This window comes from Harpia harpyja, chromosome 4 (genome assembly GCF_026419915.1).
Source record: "Harpia harpyja isolate bHarHar1 chromosome 4, bHarHar1 primary haplotype, whole genome shotgun sequence".
Lineage (NCBI taxonomy): Eukaryota > Metazoa > Chordata > Aves > Accipitriformes > Accipitridae > Harpia > Harpia harpyja.
Window position 1 is genome coordinate 60,009,341 of NC_068943.1, and position 19,659 is coordinate 60,028,999.

At 38.8% G+C, this 19,659-nt stretch overlaps 1 protein-coding gene across 1 annotated transcript; it reads right to left on the reverse strand.

The window, feature by feature from the left end:
- Window positions 1-1,055: 1,055 nt before the first annotated feature.
- MCM8 (minichromosome maintenance 8 homologous recombination repair factor) lies at window positions 1,056-19,351 on the reverse strand. The gene is made up of 18 exons (XM_052785667.1): window positions 19,177-19,351; window positions 18,916-18,990; window positions 18,323-18,405; window positions 17,996-18,145; window positions 17,136-17,239; window positions 14,354-14,552; window positions 13,416-13,501; window positions 11,728-11,879; window positions 10,462-10,660; window positions 9,630-9,660; window positions 9,208-9,348; window positions 7,335-7,476; window positions 6,530-6,725; window positions 6,041-6,254; window positions 4,866-5,075; window positions 3,710-3,786; window positions 3,011-3,200; window positions 1,056-1,753 (listed from the first exon to the last, which is right to left on the reverse strand). The coding sequence occupies exons 1-18, from the start codon at window positions 19,301-19,303 to the stop codon at window positions 1,661-1,663; spliced, it is 2,469 nt and encodes an 822-aa protein (XP_052641627.1). The 5' UTR covers window positions 19,304-19,351; the 3' UTR covers window positions 1,056-1,660.
- Window positions 19,352-19,659: the final 308 nt, after the last annotated feature.

Genomic DNA, 19,659 nt, shown 5'->3' on the forward strand with positions numbered 1-19,659 from the left:
GGAGGGCAGAAATTCCAGTTCTGTCCTCTGCCCGTTATGCCCTGGTTGTATTGTGCAAGTCTGAGAAGATTTCTTCTAAGTAGAAAACAAAAAAAAAAACCCAGCCAAACCAAAACCACCCCAAACTCTGCAGTAAGCTGCTAGCAAAGGTTAAGAAATCAACATCTAACACCTGCTTCCCATTAGCTGTGATAGAGTAGGTTGCCTCCTCATGTAGGATTAACTCCCAGTTTGCAGGAAGATGCATCTCCTCTGCTGCCCAAATGCTCTCACAGACAGGTGACAACTACCATATGCACATGTAGACAGAGAGTTCATACATTAAAAAAAAAAAAAAGCCGTTAACCACAGTTACCCTCATGAGCAAACACAACCTGGAAAGAGCAGGCTGCTTGCCACTTGAGTTCATATGTAGAGCTATAGCTGCTTAGTTTTCTTTTTAAGCATCCCATCCTTCAAATTAGATATTGAAGTAGATTCACACTAAGGTAGCATTGAGCAGTTTAACATGTTCTTTCAAATCTATAAAGCTTGTATTTTCATACAAAATTGCTGTGGAAGCATGCTGTAGATCAGATCCTTATGTCACTTAATAAAAAAGCAGAAACGATGAAGCTTATTTTGTCTTACAATTTATGTATCATATTTTACCTTAGAAAAAAAGGAGGGAAAACAGAAGTATCAACAATGCATGCCTGAATTTTTTTTTTTCCAAATACTTAGACTGAAAGCTTCTCATCTGCCATTTTATTGCACTAGACCGTGATTCCGATTTTGTAAAAGTCAGGAAATATCCAGCACTTTACTCTCTTGCAGAACACACATTCTTCTGCGGCAGGAACAGAGTTACCCAGAAACAGATATAACATGTTCATGTTAACGTATCTGGTAACAGCCATTAACACCCACACCAGTGTTCACTGTTACTGTATAATGCTCTTGAACAAATCACAGATTTCTCATATATAAAGTTTAATGAAAGACATAAATAAAATCCAGTTCTGTTTTACAAATTAAATATTGTAATAAGGTTATTTTCTTAAATCAGACTTGTGTTTCAAATAAAATCTCAGCTACAAAGACCAATAAATACAGAGCTGCAAAGCAGAAAATCAAGTCAGTTTCAATAAGGTATCACTTCTTAACAGCTATAAAACTGTGTTGTCTCAACATGAAGTTTTCCAACCTTTTGGAAACATTTCTATACTTTAAATTCCTCTAATGAACTACAGTGCTAAAAATACAACTCACATCATCCTCTCACAAAAGATTTCTGGTTTTAAATTTGTGGGTCCAACATCTCTTTTGGAAGGAGAATCTGTTATGGCACTGTGATAATGTCAATACAAAACACACTATGCACTCCTCAAGGAGGATAAAGTACATGCTAGTCTTACAGAATCTCATTTGGGCTAGCAGACCTACAGAATGAGTCAAGCAGCAATACCACATGTCAGTTTGTTCTATGGCAGCTTAAAGCAAGCCTGGGGGCAACTGCTAGTTTCTGAAAGGGAGTCCCACACCTCAGTAAGCGACCATGCCAGCAGAGCATCGACTACTGTGCTAGGCTGCAGTTCAGCATGCTTTATTGCTGCAGGTCCATCAGTCCATTCTGGATGTAACGATTATGTCTCAAGAAAGTTTATCACAATGGCTCTCTTCACATTGTCTGAAGCTGATAAACTCTTGAACCTTTTTTCAAAAGATAACCCTGATCATTTAGGGATCCAATAAAGCTTTCAAAATCAGATACCTGGGAAAAGACAGACACAAATAAATATCAAATTGGAAGAATGACATTTTATGTGATGTATAGCAACATAAACAGTTTGAAAGAACTTAGTGAAATAAAGTGAGCTAAGAATAGGTTAGTTTCCTTAGCAAATGGCTGACCTACTAGGTGGTGGCATACAGTCAGTTGCACGCTTTTGTGCTTTACTTACACACTTTATAGCATGCAGAAAATATACAGAGTAACCTGTGTATAAATCTAAGTTCTGAAACACGAGTATCTACCAAAGAAAAGTTTGATTTCTACAGCTCTCACTGATTTCCAAGTATTTGTTACAGGTATAGAACTTTGAATGGGCAAGAAATATTCTATACATAAGGGGAAAATCAGAATTAATTGGGTTAGCTATATAGGTAGCTAGTCGCTGGATGAATGAATGATCATGTGAGAAGAGAGCTGACAATAACACGTTATGTCAGACAGGATTATGTATTGTCAACGTTTGAACAAGTTTGGAGACTGAAGCTATCTCACCCCAGCAGGCCAAAGTAGGTTAACCAGGCAATAAGAACAACAACATTATTGCCCATAAAGAGAAATTCATTATCACTACTTTTCACTCATTAAACCTGAAATCCAGTTTTAAGTTTTAAATTGGCATTTAAAGCTTTTTATCATGAAGCAAAAAGTAGAATTAGCTACTGATATTTTTGTTTGGCTGAAGTCCCCCACAAGTACGGAATGCAAATCAGTTACAGGATAAAACTGATTTGTGGCCGTGTGTCCTATCAAGTTACAACATTAGGATGCTTGAAGCAGGAATGAAAACTCAAAAGGTGTATTTGGGCCAGAGAAGGCCGAGCAGAAACATCACTGCACTACTGAAATAGATCATGGACAGTCACAGTCACAACAGTCTAAATTTAGGAACAAAAATAGGTGTTTCCCCTGGGGAGCCAGAGGAAGTAAAGTATACTGAAACCAAAATTGCCTTTCACAAAACAAAGCAGAATCTTGTTAAGGACCAGCTTCAGAAGCAGAACCAGCCCTTACTAGTGCAAAGAGTTGTTACTGTCAAACAGCTAGTAAGATTAATAAAGCTGACAAACAAAGGCAATTCGGGAAGATTGTTCAGCCTAAAAGCAGCAAACGCTGCTTATTTCTGTTCATTGCAGAGAGGTATGGCAGATGTGCCTTTTCCACTTTCCATTTTGCAATAAGTAATTTTGACTGGTCTTGCAGTTTATTCTTGAAGAAATGCTTGATTTCCAAACTTACTCGTATTTGTAGCTCCGTCGCAATCTGTCGAAGCTGTTGCAAGTCAAAGAGATTGTTGTAAGTTCTCTCCGCAATACTGTTAAGGGCAGAAACAAATCTTTTTGCTTGTGACCGATTGCTCATCCCAGATCCATGCTGTGAACGTTCAAAGTCCAGTTTTCCAAACTCATCAGAGTAGGTTCCCAGCATGCTAAAAATACATATTAAAAAAAAAAATAATCAACAGGAGATAAAAGCAAGAGTATATGAATTTGCTTCCTGACACATAACTGCATGAGAAAGCTTCCAGAAGCCACATAGGAAACCATCTCCTAGTAAGAAAGACACTATCTAGGGAACTTAGACTAAGCATCTGTCCAAATCACTTTTAAACTTAAATCGTTCAACTGCAACAACAGAAAGTAATCACACAAGAGAAAAAAAAAAAAAAAAACCTTTAGCAGCACCTCATGCCTTAAGTAACATGCATGGGTATACATAACCGCTACAATGATACAACTCAAAGGCCTAAGCAACTGTATTCAGCTTAGGGCTGCTGTCAGTTTTTAAAGAAGAGCTAACAAATCTGAATATTGGTATCATGGGCCTAAACTTTATCAAGTCATTTCTTCACTGTATTTGTATATCTGTGTTTAAAAAAAAAGTTTTGAATGAATAGCACTGTGATGCTTTATTTATTTTTAAAACAGTGTGTATTACCTATATTTCATTATTTCTATTACATCCTCAGCATCTTCCTTGGTAGATTTCTCCCTTAATTCCAGCCTTGACCGTGCCTTAAAACAAAACAAAAAAACCCACAAAGGTATATTTAAGATATATTATAGCTGATGTAGAGCACTTGTAGCATTTTTTTCACCACACACACAAATTTTAGGAGCAGAGATGTAACCTGAACCTACAGGATTTAGAGGAAGATTCCTCTCTTTTTTTAATAGCGTTTTGTCATGGTTTAACCCCAGCCAGCAACTAAGCACCACACAGCTGCTCACTCACTTCCCCCCACCCAGTGGGATGGGGGAGGGAATCAGGAAAAAAGAAGTAAAACTCATGGGCTGAGATAAGAACAGTTTAATAGAACAGAAAGGAGGAAACTAATAATGATAATAATAGCAATAATAAAATGACAATAAAAATAAAAGGATTGGATATAAATGACATCACATGGTATGGAATATCCCTTTGGCCAGTTTGGGTCTGCTGTCCTGGCTGCGTCCCCTCCCAGCTTCTTATGCCCCTCCAGCCTTCTTGCTGGCTGGGCATGAGAAGCTGAAAAATCCTTGACGTAGTCTAAACGCTACTTAGCAACAACTGAAAACATCAGTGCGTTATCAACATTCTTGTACTGAACCCAAAACATAACACTATACCAGCTACTAGAAAGAAAATTAACTATCCCAGCTGAAACCAGGACACGTTTCAATGTCATCTCCTGCATACTCGCGTTATTAGGCTGCATCTTGGAGTTTATTTGCTTTTTAACAGTGTATTCTTGGGAAGCAGCAGATCACAAATACTGTTATCAAGGCATAGTGTTAAGGAAAACAGCAGCAGTTCAAAGTTCAAGATGGGCAGCAGCTTGTTCCTGCCTGCACCTACTTTTTCTCCTTTGGGGACAATGTGATCGATTCTCTTTCCACCCCCTCAAGGGTGTTTTAATTTATAAGAGGCTTTAAGCAGCAGTAGCTCTTAAGCATTTGCAAGTCTCTTGCAGTCTCTCTTTTTTTTTTTTTTTTTTTAAACACAACAAAGCAGCATAGAAGCAAATAAGCTGTCAAAAATTACAGAGTATCAGTAGTAGTTTAGGAATAATCTCTTTGCTTTCAATCCCTTAAGTATTACAGCTTGCATTTACCTCCGTAAGTCGAATCAATGACTCTAGCTGCCTCGTGGTGATTGGTGTGCTGTCTGCTCCTTGGTTCTGTTTCCGGAGCTCAAGGTAGAATTCCTGGAGGACCTGAGCAGCTTCTGGAGATAATTTTGGATGAACATACTGCCGAGCATATCCAACATACTTCCTCAGCAGCTGATGTGGAATAGCATCAAAGTTTTCTCCTGGTAAGATCTAACCCAATTACAAAGAGCTTAGATTTCAGTCTGACAAAACCCTATACAATACAAATTTTAACATAAAACCTTATCTTCTATGCTTTATCTGGTGAAATCTTCACTGTAAGGGCTTTAGTGCTTCATATATGAACCATGTACTTAAAAAGTCCATACACTATGCTTAGATATCTAATTAAAGACATTTCAGAAAAGGCAGCCAAAGCTTCTCATTTGCAATGAGAAGTGCCAAATATGATTTAACTAGATCAAGAATTCTTTCTCAAAAAGAGAAAATCAAATTTCCCAATTGTTATAAGATATAGCTCCACAGAAAATTAAACTATCACAGCTGATATCCAATTTCCAAAAGTGCATGGGTTTAGCTCCAGTAGGGGATTTCTCCCAAGACCTGGCATTTGACAATATCAGCCCTCAAACCGATCACTTAAGTTTAATAAGAAATATGCTTCCTCTCCTATAATCCCCAAATCTGTCATGAGTTGCAGATGCCCAAGGATTTGTTTACACACTGCTTTATTTGGATTCAATACTTCACAGCACATTGTGTTATATCAAATTAGTATATCCAGTCTAGTTCTGTAGCTATTTATTGAAATCTAACACAGCAAATTTGCTTTACAGCATCTCATGCAAAGTGTCTTCTCACTACTGCAAAAAAAAAACAAAAACCAAAAAAAAAATAAACCAGCTCAACTAATAGATTCTTTTCTGTGTGGAGATGAAGGTGGCTTGAGACACATCTTTAGCAGCTCCAGGAGGATGAGTAATGTTAGCTACAACAGACAATTGGGAGAAACCGGTGGCTGGAGCCTTAAATGCTTCCTCTTTACTTCAGAGCCAACTATCATGAGAAGAATGGGAGTGGTTGATTAAGGACATCCAGCAGGGCAGGGTTGCCAGGTCCCAAGGCAAGGAACACCACAGGAAGGGGCATAGCAACAGCCACAGCACAAGTCCTACCTTTAGTCTTTCAAGCAGCGGTCGATCTGAAACAACTTCAAGAACAGAGCGATCCTGTGTGTTGGTACGAGTCACAACAGCGCTGCTGCATGCTGCCTGCTTTCCCGCTCGGATTGCCATCACGTGCTCAGACAGCAAGTGATCGTGGTCTTCATTTGGGGTGTCCAGCAAAATGAAAACTAGATCAAATCTTGACAGTAAAGCACTCCCCATTCTAGAGTAAAGACAAGAAAATCACACAGTACTCAAAGAAGTGGAAAAATTACAGCAACTCTGCTCCACTTCAAAGACACTTAAAAAATCTTGTCCCATTCATTCAGAATAAAGTAGAACAGCATTTTCTCCCTCAAAAGCCATGAAAAATTATTACAGCAAGTTTGTGTTCAAGCTCCAGGAAACTAGAAAGCAATTATATACGAGCTACAAGACTGCCAGAAGCATCTACTCCAGAATGTTAACTATGTAAGCAGCATTTCAGAAAGTGCTCACTTTAAGTTCTCAGACACTGTTTTGGCTTTGTTATAATGTCCTCCAACTGGGTTTGCTGCAGCAACAATAGTCGTTCGAGCTGGCAAACTGCAAACAATGCCAGCCTTAGCAAGGCTGATGCTTTGCTGTTCCATGGCTTCCAACAAAGCCTGATGCTGGTTTCCCATCTTATCAAATTCATCTATTCCACAAATTCCTGGAAGCAATTAACACAGGACAAAGACTTATTAGAAAACACATTAACTGATGGACAAGTGTACAATCCAGTGCCACATCAGAAGTCCAACCTAGAGTCCTAGGGATAGCAGGAGACATCAGACCAAGTCTCCATTTCAGCAAGGTTTGTTTTCATTTCATGGTGCCGCAGCTGAACAATTATGAAGTTGGCCTGGCTTGCAGAAGCAGTGTCTTGATTACACATTAAGATGACAAAACAAGCTTTTTAAAAATAGAAATAGACAGCAAATCTCATAAGCCAGCTATTTTTCAAAACCAGTAAGAGTCCAGCAGCTGCCATTAAGTCAGAGATTTCTCAACAAGGAAATCCTAGTTCTTTGACACATTAAGTATGGCCGGTATGTGAATCACAGAACTCCAGTTTCATACACATCCTAAGCCCTAGCAAAGCAGGCACCACCCCCAGACAAGTCACCGGAGAAGCTCAGAATTTCCCAAGATGTGGAAAGCCAATATCATACTTTAAATTTAATTTTTAGTCCACAGTTATGCAAGCACTGTAGTTAATCTTAGACTCAGCAGCGCACACACCCCCACCACTCAAAACCTGTAGCATTACATGTATTACCTTGATCTCCAAGCACTAAAGCACCAGCTTCCAAGGCAAAATCTCCAGAAGCACCATCTCTAGACAGTGTAACAGTCAGGCCAGAGCTGGTGGAAGTATTGCCACAAACATACACACCACGAGGAGCAACATTACACACTGCCTAGAAGAGAAATAAACACTTTTTCCCTCCCCAAGGTGAAGAATTTCATAAGCCTTATTCTAGAGAAACAATTCAAAGTAAGCTCAAATTTGTTTCTTTCTACTTAATGTGGCTCAACAGTAAAGTTACAACTCTCTGCAGCCCGAGGAGACATAATTCTGCCTAATAGTAGGAATAACTTTGGTCACAATACTTGCGGCACAGCCATGTCTATTGTGTTATCAAAACTACTAGGACCTCGGGCACAGCACTTAGATTTCAAAGTATGTTGAAATGCTTGGGAACACGCTATCCGTCACAGAATTGCAGATATATATAGTTTCTGTATCTTCAGACCCCAGGTCTATTTAGACTCGCATCTTGTCCTAGTGCCCAACACATGTTACTTCAGAGGAAGCATGCATAGTTCTCCCCACAACTAGGAGATAAAGGACAGTCCTAGTCTTCTCCACGCCTCTAGTATCCAGAAAGCAGCCTATAATTGGAAATAAGAACTAGAAAAGCAAAGCATGGTAAGCTTGAACACAGACATGTTGCAGTTAAATTTGCCTAGAATAGTTATAACTGGATTTTCCCAGTAAAACTCTATAGTTACTAGTGCCTCTTTTAAATAAAAGATAATAGCCAAAGCATATTTGTTCAGTACCAGATATGTGACAGGTACTGAATATTGAATAAAAAAACCCAAACAACCCCCAAAACAACAAAAAAACCCCCCCTCACTCCGACACAGCTTTGGTTTTCTCCCTGGAATTTTTTTTCTGTGACAGTGATGACTGAGAGGAGCCTTGCCTCAGGGTCTTATCTGAAGAACAGATTACTAGCTTTTCTTGAATGGCACTCTGTTTAGTAACAATGTGAAAAAAGAAATCATCTACTGTATGCTAGAGAGTCCCCATTCAATGAAAAAATAATTTTAAAATTTCTTTGCCAAGATGCTTGCATGCAAATCCATCACTTAAGTTATTGCAAGTCATATCCTAACATAACATGTCCACATTAGAAAGACTCAGACTTTTTAAATAAGGTATGTTTAAATGAGGTATGCAAAGCTGCAGGTCTAGGTGAACTCTGTCCCTCTTTCACTTCACAGTAACCATGGGAAAAGACATGGAACTTTAAAACCATTCAGTTTAAGATGAAAAAATTCTATTACTAACTGATTTTGTCAGTCATGCAGAAATGTCTACCAAGATTAAAACCCAAACGCAGAAGCAGGTCCCTTTCCCAAAAAGCCAAGATCTGTGCTAGCAACGTAGAAATAGGGCAAGAGAATGGAACTAAACCTCACAGAAGGTGAGTGACATGGTATCTAACATTGCATTAGTTCTGCGAGTGTAGTTATTTTATTTGACAACAAATCAGCTAAACGAAGACAAGGAGTGAAACTCCTCACCAGGGAAAAAGGTTGGTGAAAAGAAAAGAACTATATCCGGGCAGGGCAGCAAGCCTATACTTGAAAGCCCACACACTTGACCAAGTATGCCTGCTTTGATAAGTGTTTTAACAGGCCTGATCCCTTCTGCAAGGCTTCCTGGAAGGAGAGGACAGCAGGGGACCCCTTTGGGTACTATCCTACATTTGAGGCATCCTACATGAATAGATGGCTCCAGTCAGGCTCAAGCAACCCTTTGGTCTTAGCACAGCTATTCTACCATGCTTACAAGAAGTCAAGATAACAAGGAATTAGAGAAAAATGCAAACAGACAATAGAAGTAAATCAATCCATACTTGCAACATTTGACTTTTTCCTAATCCTGGATCTCCAACGACCAGAACATGTGGATCTCCTCGCACTGGGATTCTGTTCTTGTCATCTACAAACTTCTGACATCCTCCAAATAATGCCAGGGCCAAACCTGCCTTTACAATCTGTAGTGGTATATACCAAAACTATTAAGTATTTTATCATGGTAACCAATACTAACAGCGCCCTAGAATTGGCTGTAATAACCCTTTCCTTCTGGATGGCTGAACTTAAGGGTATAAGGCTGCCACCTTGATACTGAAAGCGACTGTGAGTCACAGTCACCTGTAAATACAGTCCTTGTCCCTTCCCCCCACCCCAGGTAAGCTTTATAAATCCTTTACGAGTTTACTGTGGCATAAACATGTCAAACTAAAATTGCAAGCAGAGCTGTTAAATTACTTACCTCATGGCCATAGATTGCAGGACAAAGAGAGCTGAAAAACAAAGAACACTAATGTAAGGTGAATATAGATCTTGTATTATTAGTAAATAAACACTTGTTCTGTCTCTCATTACAGAACCCCTCTATAAACATATAAAACTTTTGGTTAGCTGTTGCTGAATTTCCAACAGAATCAGTTTAAATCAGCAGCATCAAATTTCTTGACATTTTCAGATAAGCAGATATGCTTGAAATAAGAAAAACCTTTCATCTGAGTTCACACAAACACAGAGGAGAACCAGTTTCCCAGTGGTTTCTGTACCCATTCTTATCTTAATCAAGTAACTACCTGTAACCCTCCTTTTCAAGGTGCTACTTTCATGTTCTTTAACTCCACTGGGAGGGCCTGAGGGACACTCCAGCTAGAAGAGTACTTCTCAGTCTGAACTGAGGGTCTTTCACACCCCCTGCTCAGTTCTTGCACCTCTTTCCTCTGCTGCAGAAAAGCAGAGTGGAGAACAAAACAGTACTCATGAGTTGAATTTACTCAGCAAGGAGCAAAATTAACTGCTTTTTTTTTTTTAACCATAGCTTTCTGTCTCAGGGTTGAACTAAAACACTCCTCACTTCCCCATATCCTTAAATCCCTCCCAAAGTCCTAACATCCCCACTGCAATACTTCCACTTCCTCCGAAGCCCCTTGCCCACTAAAGTTTGTTAAGTCTCTGTGGTATGTATTGCACAAGCCTTAGACATTTCATAACTTTAAGATTAGCTGTCATGTTTGTCTGAAGGTGGTCATGCTGATTCAGAAGTCTAATCCTAGACCTAGTCTAGGTCTGACACAACTTACTTCACAATGAGCCTGAACAGATTTTCCTCAGCTTGAATTTCTTGAACAGCATAGAGGTCTTTAAGTGAAAACTCCATGAACGACCTTTGAAAAGTCTCATCATCAAAATTCTTTTGTTTTTGTCCTTTACTGTTGCTGATGGAATTTGCCTCAATGTACAACAAGAACATACACTTGTCATTCTTATTTTTGGAAGCTCCTGTCAGAAAAATTGAGAAAGGATGAAGGAATATTTTTTTCTATTGTTAAGTACTGATATTATTTACAAATGGTATAGGGTCATTCAGAAATATTAAGTACAGTCATGTGCAAAATGTTCATATTTAAGTAATTGAACATCTGCATTTTCAAAAATTGATGCAAAGTAAGTTTCCGGTTACATTTGTTCTTCAAGTTCCCTCCATTTAGGTACACAATAAAATATTTCGCTGGATTAGGAAGGTATATGTATATAGAGAGAATTTTCTCCCAGAATAAATGAAGTTTTCCAGGAATTTTAAATATTATTACATTATTGTAGTCAAATAAAAGTTGAATATAAAATGTTTCCACTCAATATTTAGAGGAAAAAATCGATAGTGCAGAAGAATTAAACACATAGCTTAATAATTAATACTTTTCTATATCCCCCAATGATTACTGAGCAGAGAATGTGGTCTCACAGCAAACCAGTACTGCAGTTCTCTGCAATATATTCTATTGCAGCTATGCGCAACATATTTCTTCACTTTGGAAAAAAAAGGAAAAAAAAAAAGAAGAAAAAAGTTGTAAAATTTCTCCAGGGAGGACTAAACTAAGAACGATAATACTCCTTCACAACAGTGGGACAGTTTTCCTATCGTCTGAAGGAGACATTAAAGGGAAAATGTTAAGCAAATATAAAGTCTCAACAAGACTTCAGGAAATAAGGATGTCCCCCCTACATCAGTGGTCCAGAGAAGGCTTTCCTATCAGCTGACATACTAAAACATCCAGTGTCAGACTGGCACTTCAGATTCAGGACCATAGTTGAGTCTAGACCAGCGGGTTGTGAAACCCCCTCCCTTTCAGTGGACACTAGAGCCAGTGCTCCTCTTGGACAGCACTGCTTCTGGCTTTTACAAGATAACTCCTCATTATAAAACTTTGGGAACTTCTGAAGAAACATACGCTTCATGTGTTTACAACTTTGGGAGTTCAAATTAAGGGGGATGGCTGTTGTTCTTATGTAATCACTAGAAAAATCCCCACCCTAGGAAAAAGGTGTTCTCAGATGATGTATTTTACCTTCCTCAGTGCTTGACACCTTTACTATTCCTGTAATTGTGACCATATCTCCCGGGACACAGCTGTCCACAAGATCTTGCACCAGTTCACATTCGATTGTGCGAGGGATTCGGCCTGCTTCTCGCTGATCATCTGACATGAGCTCCTGCACCCTGCAAAACACAAGGTGAGTGTATACTCCATGCATAACACTTCCAATTCAATTATGGCATACAAGATCTGCAGCTGTGTGCTTCCAACCAATCCTTTCTAAATTGAAAAGGAAACAGCAGAAATGCCCTGAGAAACCCTAGAAACAGCAGTGCTGAATTTGGGGAAACAGGCTTTTTCAATTCAGACTTTAATAAACAGGTATATATTATGCATAAGACCTGGAAAGACAATAACTACGAACTCCAGAAATAATAAAGTTGAAATTCAGGCTTTCTAGCACTGATGAGCATGTTCATGTAGAAATAAGTACAGTACATGAAATAAGATGGACCTCATACACAAAAATTAAGAGGTCAGACATTATAGCCCTGATGAATGCTTAATTGGCATTTTAACCCTAGCAAAGCCCAAGAAATTCCTTGGATCATAAGAACAGTAGCTCACTCTTTGTATAGTTGTAAAAGGCTAGCAACTAACAAGTTCTTTACAAGGTTCCAATATTGGCTCTGCGCTTAGAGCTCCAATAGTTTTCCTTGAAGCTCAGTCAAGCTTTTCTTAGGAAGCTGTGATAAACAGCACCCTCTAGAGCTGCTGACAAGAATGTCAGCACTGTGTTTTTAATGATTTTTTTTAAATTACTTTTATCACAGAATGTTAATAAAGAAAATATATTTAGATGTCATTTGGCACATTAAGACTTTTGATACAGAGCTTGTGAACTTACAGAATCTGAATGTAAGAAGTGGGAAAAAGTGAGCAGAGTCCTTTTTTTTCCAAGCTGACACCCTTATTGCAGTAAGCTAATGGGATGGACAAGAAACAACACGTGACTCTCTTCTGAACATATATTATGGGGCAATAGTAGGATGGTCATAGCTCTAATAGCACATAGTAAGATGGAAGTGATGAAAACCAGATCCACCATCCACCTTTCTACACTTTAACGTTGTTAATTTTTGTAGAAACTGCAACTTGTTCCCCCATAGCAAAGGTCTCACAAATTTTAGGCATACCTACTTGCTGATTAGACATAGAAAGCAGATGAATGGGCAGGCGCAGCACTATTTCCTTCTACTAGTGTACCTTAAGGACTGGGGGACACAGTATCACTTTGAACTAAGATTTTTAACCCTCAAATTTACTTTCAGTTCATTCAAGTCAACTGTCACAGCTGACCAGCATAATTTAATAGGGCTTTTCTGTCTGACTTACAGGTCGCTAAAGGGAATCATTAAATAATAGATGCAATTAGAAATTATCAAGAAAAGCTGCAAAGAGCACAAACTGAACGTTTCTCAAAGAACTCAGTCATGGTAGGAGGAATTTCCAAGAAGCTATTATATTAGATAGGTTTAATATACAAAGTATACTAGTGCTCAGATGAAACAACCGCTTTGTATATAGGAGTCTTGAAGAGTGCTTGCTGCAAAAGCATATTATTAAAATTACACAATGTAACACGGAACAAGCCATCCTGTCACTTTTTTACTACCCTGATGCATTATATTTTTGTGCAGAAGGGAAGACATGCTTACTTAACAGACTGCCAGTCCACTGTAGTGGTTAAAGGAGAGCTTCTGTCAGCTGTGAAGGATCGGCCACGGCACTCCGGAACAAGGCACTGTAACAATAGTAATTCTAATTCATTCTCAACCTTTTTTAAAATTGTAATTTGAAATTGCCTTATTTGATTTAGAACAAAGAAAGCAAAGCAATGCGATTCATTAACACCATTTCAGGAAAAGAAGCTAGTTAAATTAGGGCTACAAATTAGCACATACATAATTAACCAAGAGCTATTGAGCACAGACACTGGAACCCTGACTCATAGTTGTTAAAGCAAATACAGCTGAATTGTATGATCCCCTTGGTGAACTGGTTTGAGTTTCTGGCTTTTGGGGGAGGGGAGGTGGTGGGAGGTTTTTTTGGTGGGGGTTTTGTTTGTTTGTTTGTTGATTTTTTGTTAGTTTTTAAATATTTGCAGATGTTGCTTTCACTTGAGCACATCAGGTAACATAAAATAACTGGGCACTGTCCTACGTCTAATGACTTTAATCCAGATAAAAACCAGTGAAATTAAAATAGAAAGTTCTAAAGAAAACCCACAAAAAATTCCCCAATCTAAGCATAGAAAACCACCACAGTGAGGTGGAGGAGGCTTTTTAAGTGTAACTGGTGAAATGGAATTGAAATTATTTATTTTTCCCTAGATTTGAGGGAGTTTCTACATACTGCTTTTGTTTCAGCAGGATACAATTTTTTCAAACAACAAGGGTATGCAGTAATACAAAGTTGCATGGCAAGTTTAATTTTTTTCTAATGTGTCAGTTGTTTAACCCAGCTTTAATTTCTTCTGGGTTTTGGGGGGGGGTTTTTGTTGTTTTGTATTTTTTTTTTTAATACCAACGGTACTGCTTTTTGTCAAATCACTACAGATAAGGGAAAAGTATGAAGTTAAATGGTTTTAACTTACCTTAATTGGAAGAGTATACTTTCCATCAAGTAGAGGAACACCCTGAACATCTCCACATGAGCCACATACAAAAGCTAGCTTAGTGCACAGCGGCTTAATGTTACTGACACGCACAACAGTACCACGCAAGGCAATGTATTTCCCGTAGCAGTTGGCCCGAACGTTTTTCAGCTGAGTTAGTGGATCATAGTTGTACACCCTACACAAAAGTTAAGCATTAACATTTTGAAAGCTTACCATACTTAAATGCAGAACAAAAAAAAAAACAAACAAACCAGAACCCAAACAAAAAAAAAATCCCATGCCCAATTATTAACAGTAATCCAAAGCAATGATCAGAAATATTTTGTCTGTGGACCCATGGCACGGTCTTTGATTCCTGTTCTAGAAAGCAGCATAACATTTAATATTACCCAAGTGTATATAACCTCAAGAGCTGTACAGTTTGTTTATATAGTGACACCTCCCTCCTGTAAATAACTGACACTAGTGATACAACAGAAATTACTTTATAGTCATCTATAACCTTCTCTTTGAATTATTTCAGATTAAGACCAGGGTTTACACTTGCAACATAAAAGGATCAAAGATTTATTATGCCTGTGCTCCAAAAGGAAGGGTGAGTTTTCGTGTTTCAAGAACACGAGAACCTGTCATCAGGTACAACACACTGCACCTTGTTAAGGACAACAAGGAATACCTAGCCAAATAATTCAGAATAACAAACTTTAAACAGAATTGTTTAATCATGCAAGGGACCTCAGGGGTCTAGTCCAACCCCCCTGCTCAAGCAGGGTCAGCTAGAGCAGGTTGTGCAGGTACATGTTCAGTTGGGTTTTGATTATGTTTGTGGATGGAGACTACACAACCTCTCTCACAGTAAAATAGTGTTTTCTTTTGTTCACATGGAATTTTAAGTGTTTAAATTTGTACCCACTGTCCCTTGTCCTGTCACTGGGCACCAATGAGAAGAGTCTGGCTCCTGAAATTCAGGGGTTTCCCTGCTCCCTCCACTTAGGGCCCTGAACACCACCATCTCATCGTTCAACCCTGCCCATGCTGCAGAACCATTTTAGGAGCATGATATTTTTTGACTTATTGAATACTTTCCTCTACAGCATAATGGTCCATTAACTGTTGCTTAGAATCTGAGAGCTTGTATATACCTTTTTGTCGTGGTTTAACCCCAGCCAGCAACTAAACACCACGCAGCCGCTCACTCACTCCCCCCCACTCAGTGGGATGGGGGAGAAAATCGGGAAAAGAAGCAAAACCCGTGGGTTGAGATAAGAACGGTTTAATAGAACAGAAAAGAAGAAACTAATAATGATAATGATAACACTAATAAAATGACAACAGCAATAATGAAAGGATTGGAATGTACAAATGATGCGCAGTGCAATTGCTCACCACCCGCCGACCGATACCCAGCCAGTCCCCGAGCGGTGAATCCCTGCCCCCCCCCACTTCCCCGTTCCTAAACTGGATGGGACGTCACATGGTATGGAATACACCGTTGGCCAGTTTGGGTCAGGTGCCCTGGCTGTGTCCTGTGCCAACTTCTTGTGCCCCTCCAGCTTTCTCACTGGCTGGGCATGAGAAGCTGAAAAATCCTTGACATTAGTCTAAACACTACTGAGCAACAACTGAAAACATCAGTGTTATCAACATTCTTCACATACTGAACTCAAAACATAGCACTGTACCAGCTACTAGGAAGACAGTTAACTCTATCCCAGCTGAAACCAGGACACTTTTTCAGCCACAGGTTTTTTCTAAACACATTTTACTGTGTAATTAAAAGTGTGCAGTTTTATAACAATGCAAAACTTAAAAATATATTATAGTGCCACAAACCCCCAAACTAAATCCACCTGTCATGCCAAAACATGCTGCTTTCCCATACCAAGCCATTGCCAGTACAGAATTAAAAAAAAAAAAAAAAAAAAAAAAAAAAAGAGTAATTTAAACTGAAACAGGGCTTATATTCCCAGTCCCCCTCAGACTCCTGAAGTCTGAGACACCATTACTTCTGATAAAGAAAAAAAAATAAAATTGTGCTAAGGACTTGTTTCATTAAGAACTCAAAGGAAATCACATTTTAAAAATTATAACAGTAATTATGATTCTTGTAAGTACATGCTTATTCAGAATTAGTGTAACCTCAGCTTCTTATTTTCTAATTTGTTTGATTAATTAGAAATAATATTCTTCAGACTGTCTACCAGTAATCATTTACTAGGTTTAAGCTAATATGAAATAACACATCTTCATACACCACTGTCAAAACATCCAAACAAGGAATAATAAATATTACCAGCTGTAGTTTATGTCCACACCCTCCAAATCAGCCTCCTTACAAAGACGAGCCTTTTGCTAACAAAACGCTGGATCATAAGCACTTCCTAACTTCTCCAGTAAACAGCAGAAATTTAAATAGTTCTGGTTTTAATCAATACATGTTTCACAGAATAGTTGTTCTACTTATAAGTTACTTCACTACTCACAAGCTTTTCTAGTTACAAGCTGTTTGTTCAACTTTTAAGCAGGTTTTGTTTCACTTTTTTCTTCACAAGGACAGTTTAGCCTTTGTCATGGTGAAGGAAAAAGCAAAAATGTAGACTGTTCTTCTGGAAATAGCTTCACAGAGTCAAGTCTCTCAATAAAATAAATACTGCCTTCAGCATGCCTTCAGCACCATGGATGGACACTGACAACCATTAGACAAGAAGCAAATAGATTTTCCTGGAAAAAACCCAACCAAATACTCAACACCCATTACCTCGCATGAATGAGAGGCACATTTATTATAGGTTCTCCATCAAGTGGTAATCCTTCCTGCACCTGCAGCTGTGCAGCATGCCTTTCAAGGTCCTTTGTTAGCACCTAGACAGAACAGAAAGGCAGACACAAATGGAATGTGCCAGGCAACATGGATTCAATTTGCTATTAAGTTCGATTACCATCCCTTACAATCAGATCCCCCTACTGAAGTCTAAAGAGCTCTCTGTTGTCCAGTGACCCCCCCACTAAACAGTGTTTCTCTACTTTTGAGCAGTATTAAGCTTCATTTTAAATGGAATTTAAAATCAACATATTTGTTGTGTTTGGTTTTTTTAATTTTAAAAAAGTATATAATAATCTTTAATCCTGTGGTCAATGTGTGGAGTTTCGTTTGACTAAAGCACACACATCTGAGAACTTGTCTGTCAACAAGCAGTGACATACTACTTTAAGAGACATTGAACAGAGCCAGGAATTCTTGAATCTGCTCACCATTCACCCACCAGCTGTTGTTCTGCTGCATGAAGTGGGACACACGGCACAAATAACTCACAGTACGTTACAAAAACCAGGAATTAGAACTCCCAGTAGGGAGTAACATAAGTTAGAACTACATTTAGTTTTAGTCAATGGCTTTGGCAATGAATAAGCAAAATGCACCAAGACCAAAGCATTTTTAAAAGATGAAATACAGAAATGGTGGAGAAATGGAAGAGTTTGAGTTTTAAATAGACACTAATTTCCTGTAAGAGAGAAAAACATAGAGGTTTGGGGTTTATGACATAATTGCCTCTAAGTCCCACTGATTCTTTTTCGTTGTAAGGGTTATGCTTCTATGTATTAGAATGTCATATTTACCTGATGAATCGCCAGACCCATACATTGCAGTATTTTCTGAGGCATATCCCTTAATTCAGTAGATATATCTGGTATTGATTTAGTCAATTCTCTGTCTTGTATTAATTCCTTATAATCCACAAGGATACTTCCTTTTCTTTCTATTTCATCCTGTGAAACATTTTAAATTATAAAATACACTTCAAATTATAAACACAAAACATCCAAATCATGTCATAAACATTTCATATCTATACTGAGATTATTTTTGATGGAGAAAATACAATAACATTACAAATTTTGTGTATCAACAATAGGTTGTCAGGGCGGGATATGTTTTGTTTTTACCTTGTCATAAAGCTCAATGCGTTGCATGAAAAACTTTTCAAAGGCTTGAGTCTTCTGGACAAAAGGAGACTTGTCAGCATAAGCTAATTAGAAACATGCCATGTTAGTAACTGACAGGAATAATTATGTGCATTTCACAAAATACATAAACAGGCAATTTCTCTTCTATTATTTTTCTGCTTTCCAAAACTAAGGAAGATGATAGATCACTACGGTATCACAGTAATGTTCTATTATAAGACCTGTTACAAACCAGAACTTTGTCTAAGATGACATAGGACAAGCACCTAGGATCAAGAAAAGTACAGTAGAGGTATGTATATTCCAGTCTTCAATAGATGCAGGTTTTATGTAGCTAACCGAACAGGTTTAAGAACGACCATATTTTATACTATTCAAGATTCCTTTCCAAGGTTTGAAGTCCACAGAGATTACAGTATGCCACAAGATTGAAATCTCTATTGTATTCATGTTTTTATATAACAAATATGAATTTCAGTTGCTTTCTGTTGAACTTATCCCCTCTACTTATAACCAATTCTAGAAAAAATGGAATAAAGCATGTGTTACATATAATTTTGGTCTAAAAATACCTTCAGAGAAATAAAGTTTCCAGCCCTTATAGGGAATAAACTGGTCCAACGTTGATTGAACTAGTTGAGATCTTACTGAAAAAAAAAAAAGATTAAAATGGGAATGAAAACAATGTAGATACTAAAACTTTGCAAGTGTTATTCTCAGTGATTCATTTGACCACCGAGAGGCAAACCGCTGTAATTGCCTAGTGCAAAAGTGGATCAAAAGAAAAGCATCGTGGCTTCAGAAAACAGGTAGAAGGACAGGAGCCGGCTCACCAGGTTCGGGCATCCTTCTCCACTCTCCCTTCTGTCTTCTGCCTCGCCATCCACCTCGCCATCCTCCTCGCCACCCCTGAAAGCCTCTTCCCCGGGCGCATCCCCTGCCTCTGAGGTCCCTACTCATCTTGCTCCGCAGGCGTCAGTTTGGGGACGTGACGGCAAACTGAGCTAAAGAAACAGAAATTTTACCAGAAGATATTTAATTTAAACGAGGGTTATTTGCCGGGGGGCGGAGGCGGGCTTCGCCTGCGGGGCTAGGAGCGAAGGCCCTGAGGTACCTCGAAGGCCCTGAGGAAGACCCGGCCTCCCTCTCCCTACCACAAGGAAGCAAAGAGGAGCCCCGTTGAGCGGCCCCAGCGATGAGGGGACGAAACAACGACACCGACCTCCCGCAGCAAGGGCCACCGCTCGCGAGGACGTTCGTACCCACTCTCAGAGTTCTATTTTGGCGCCGATACGCTCCTTCCGGCTCCGCAACCA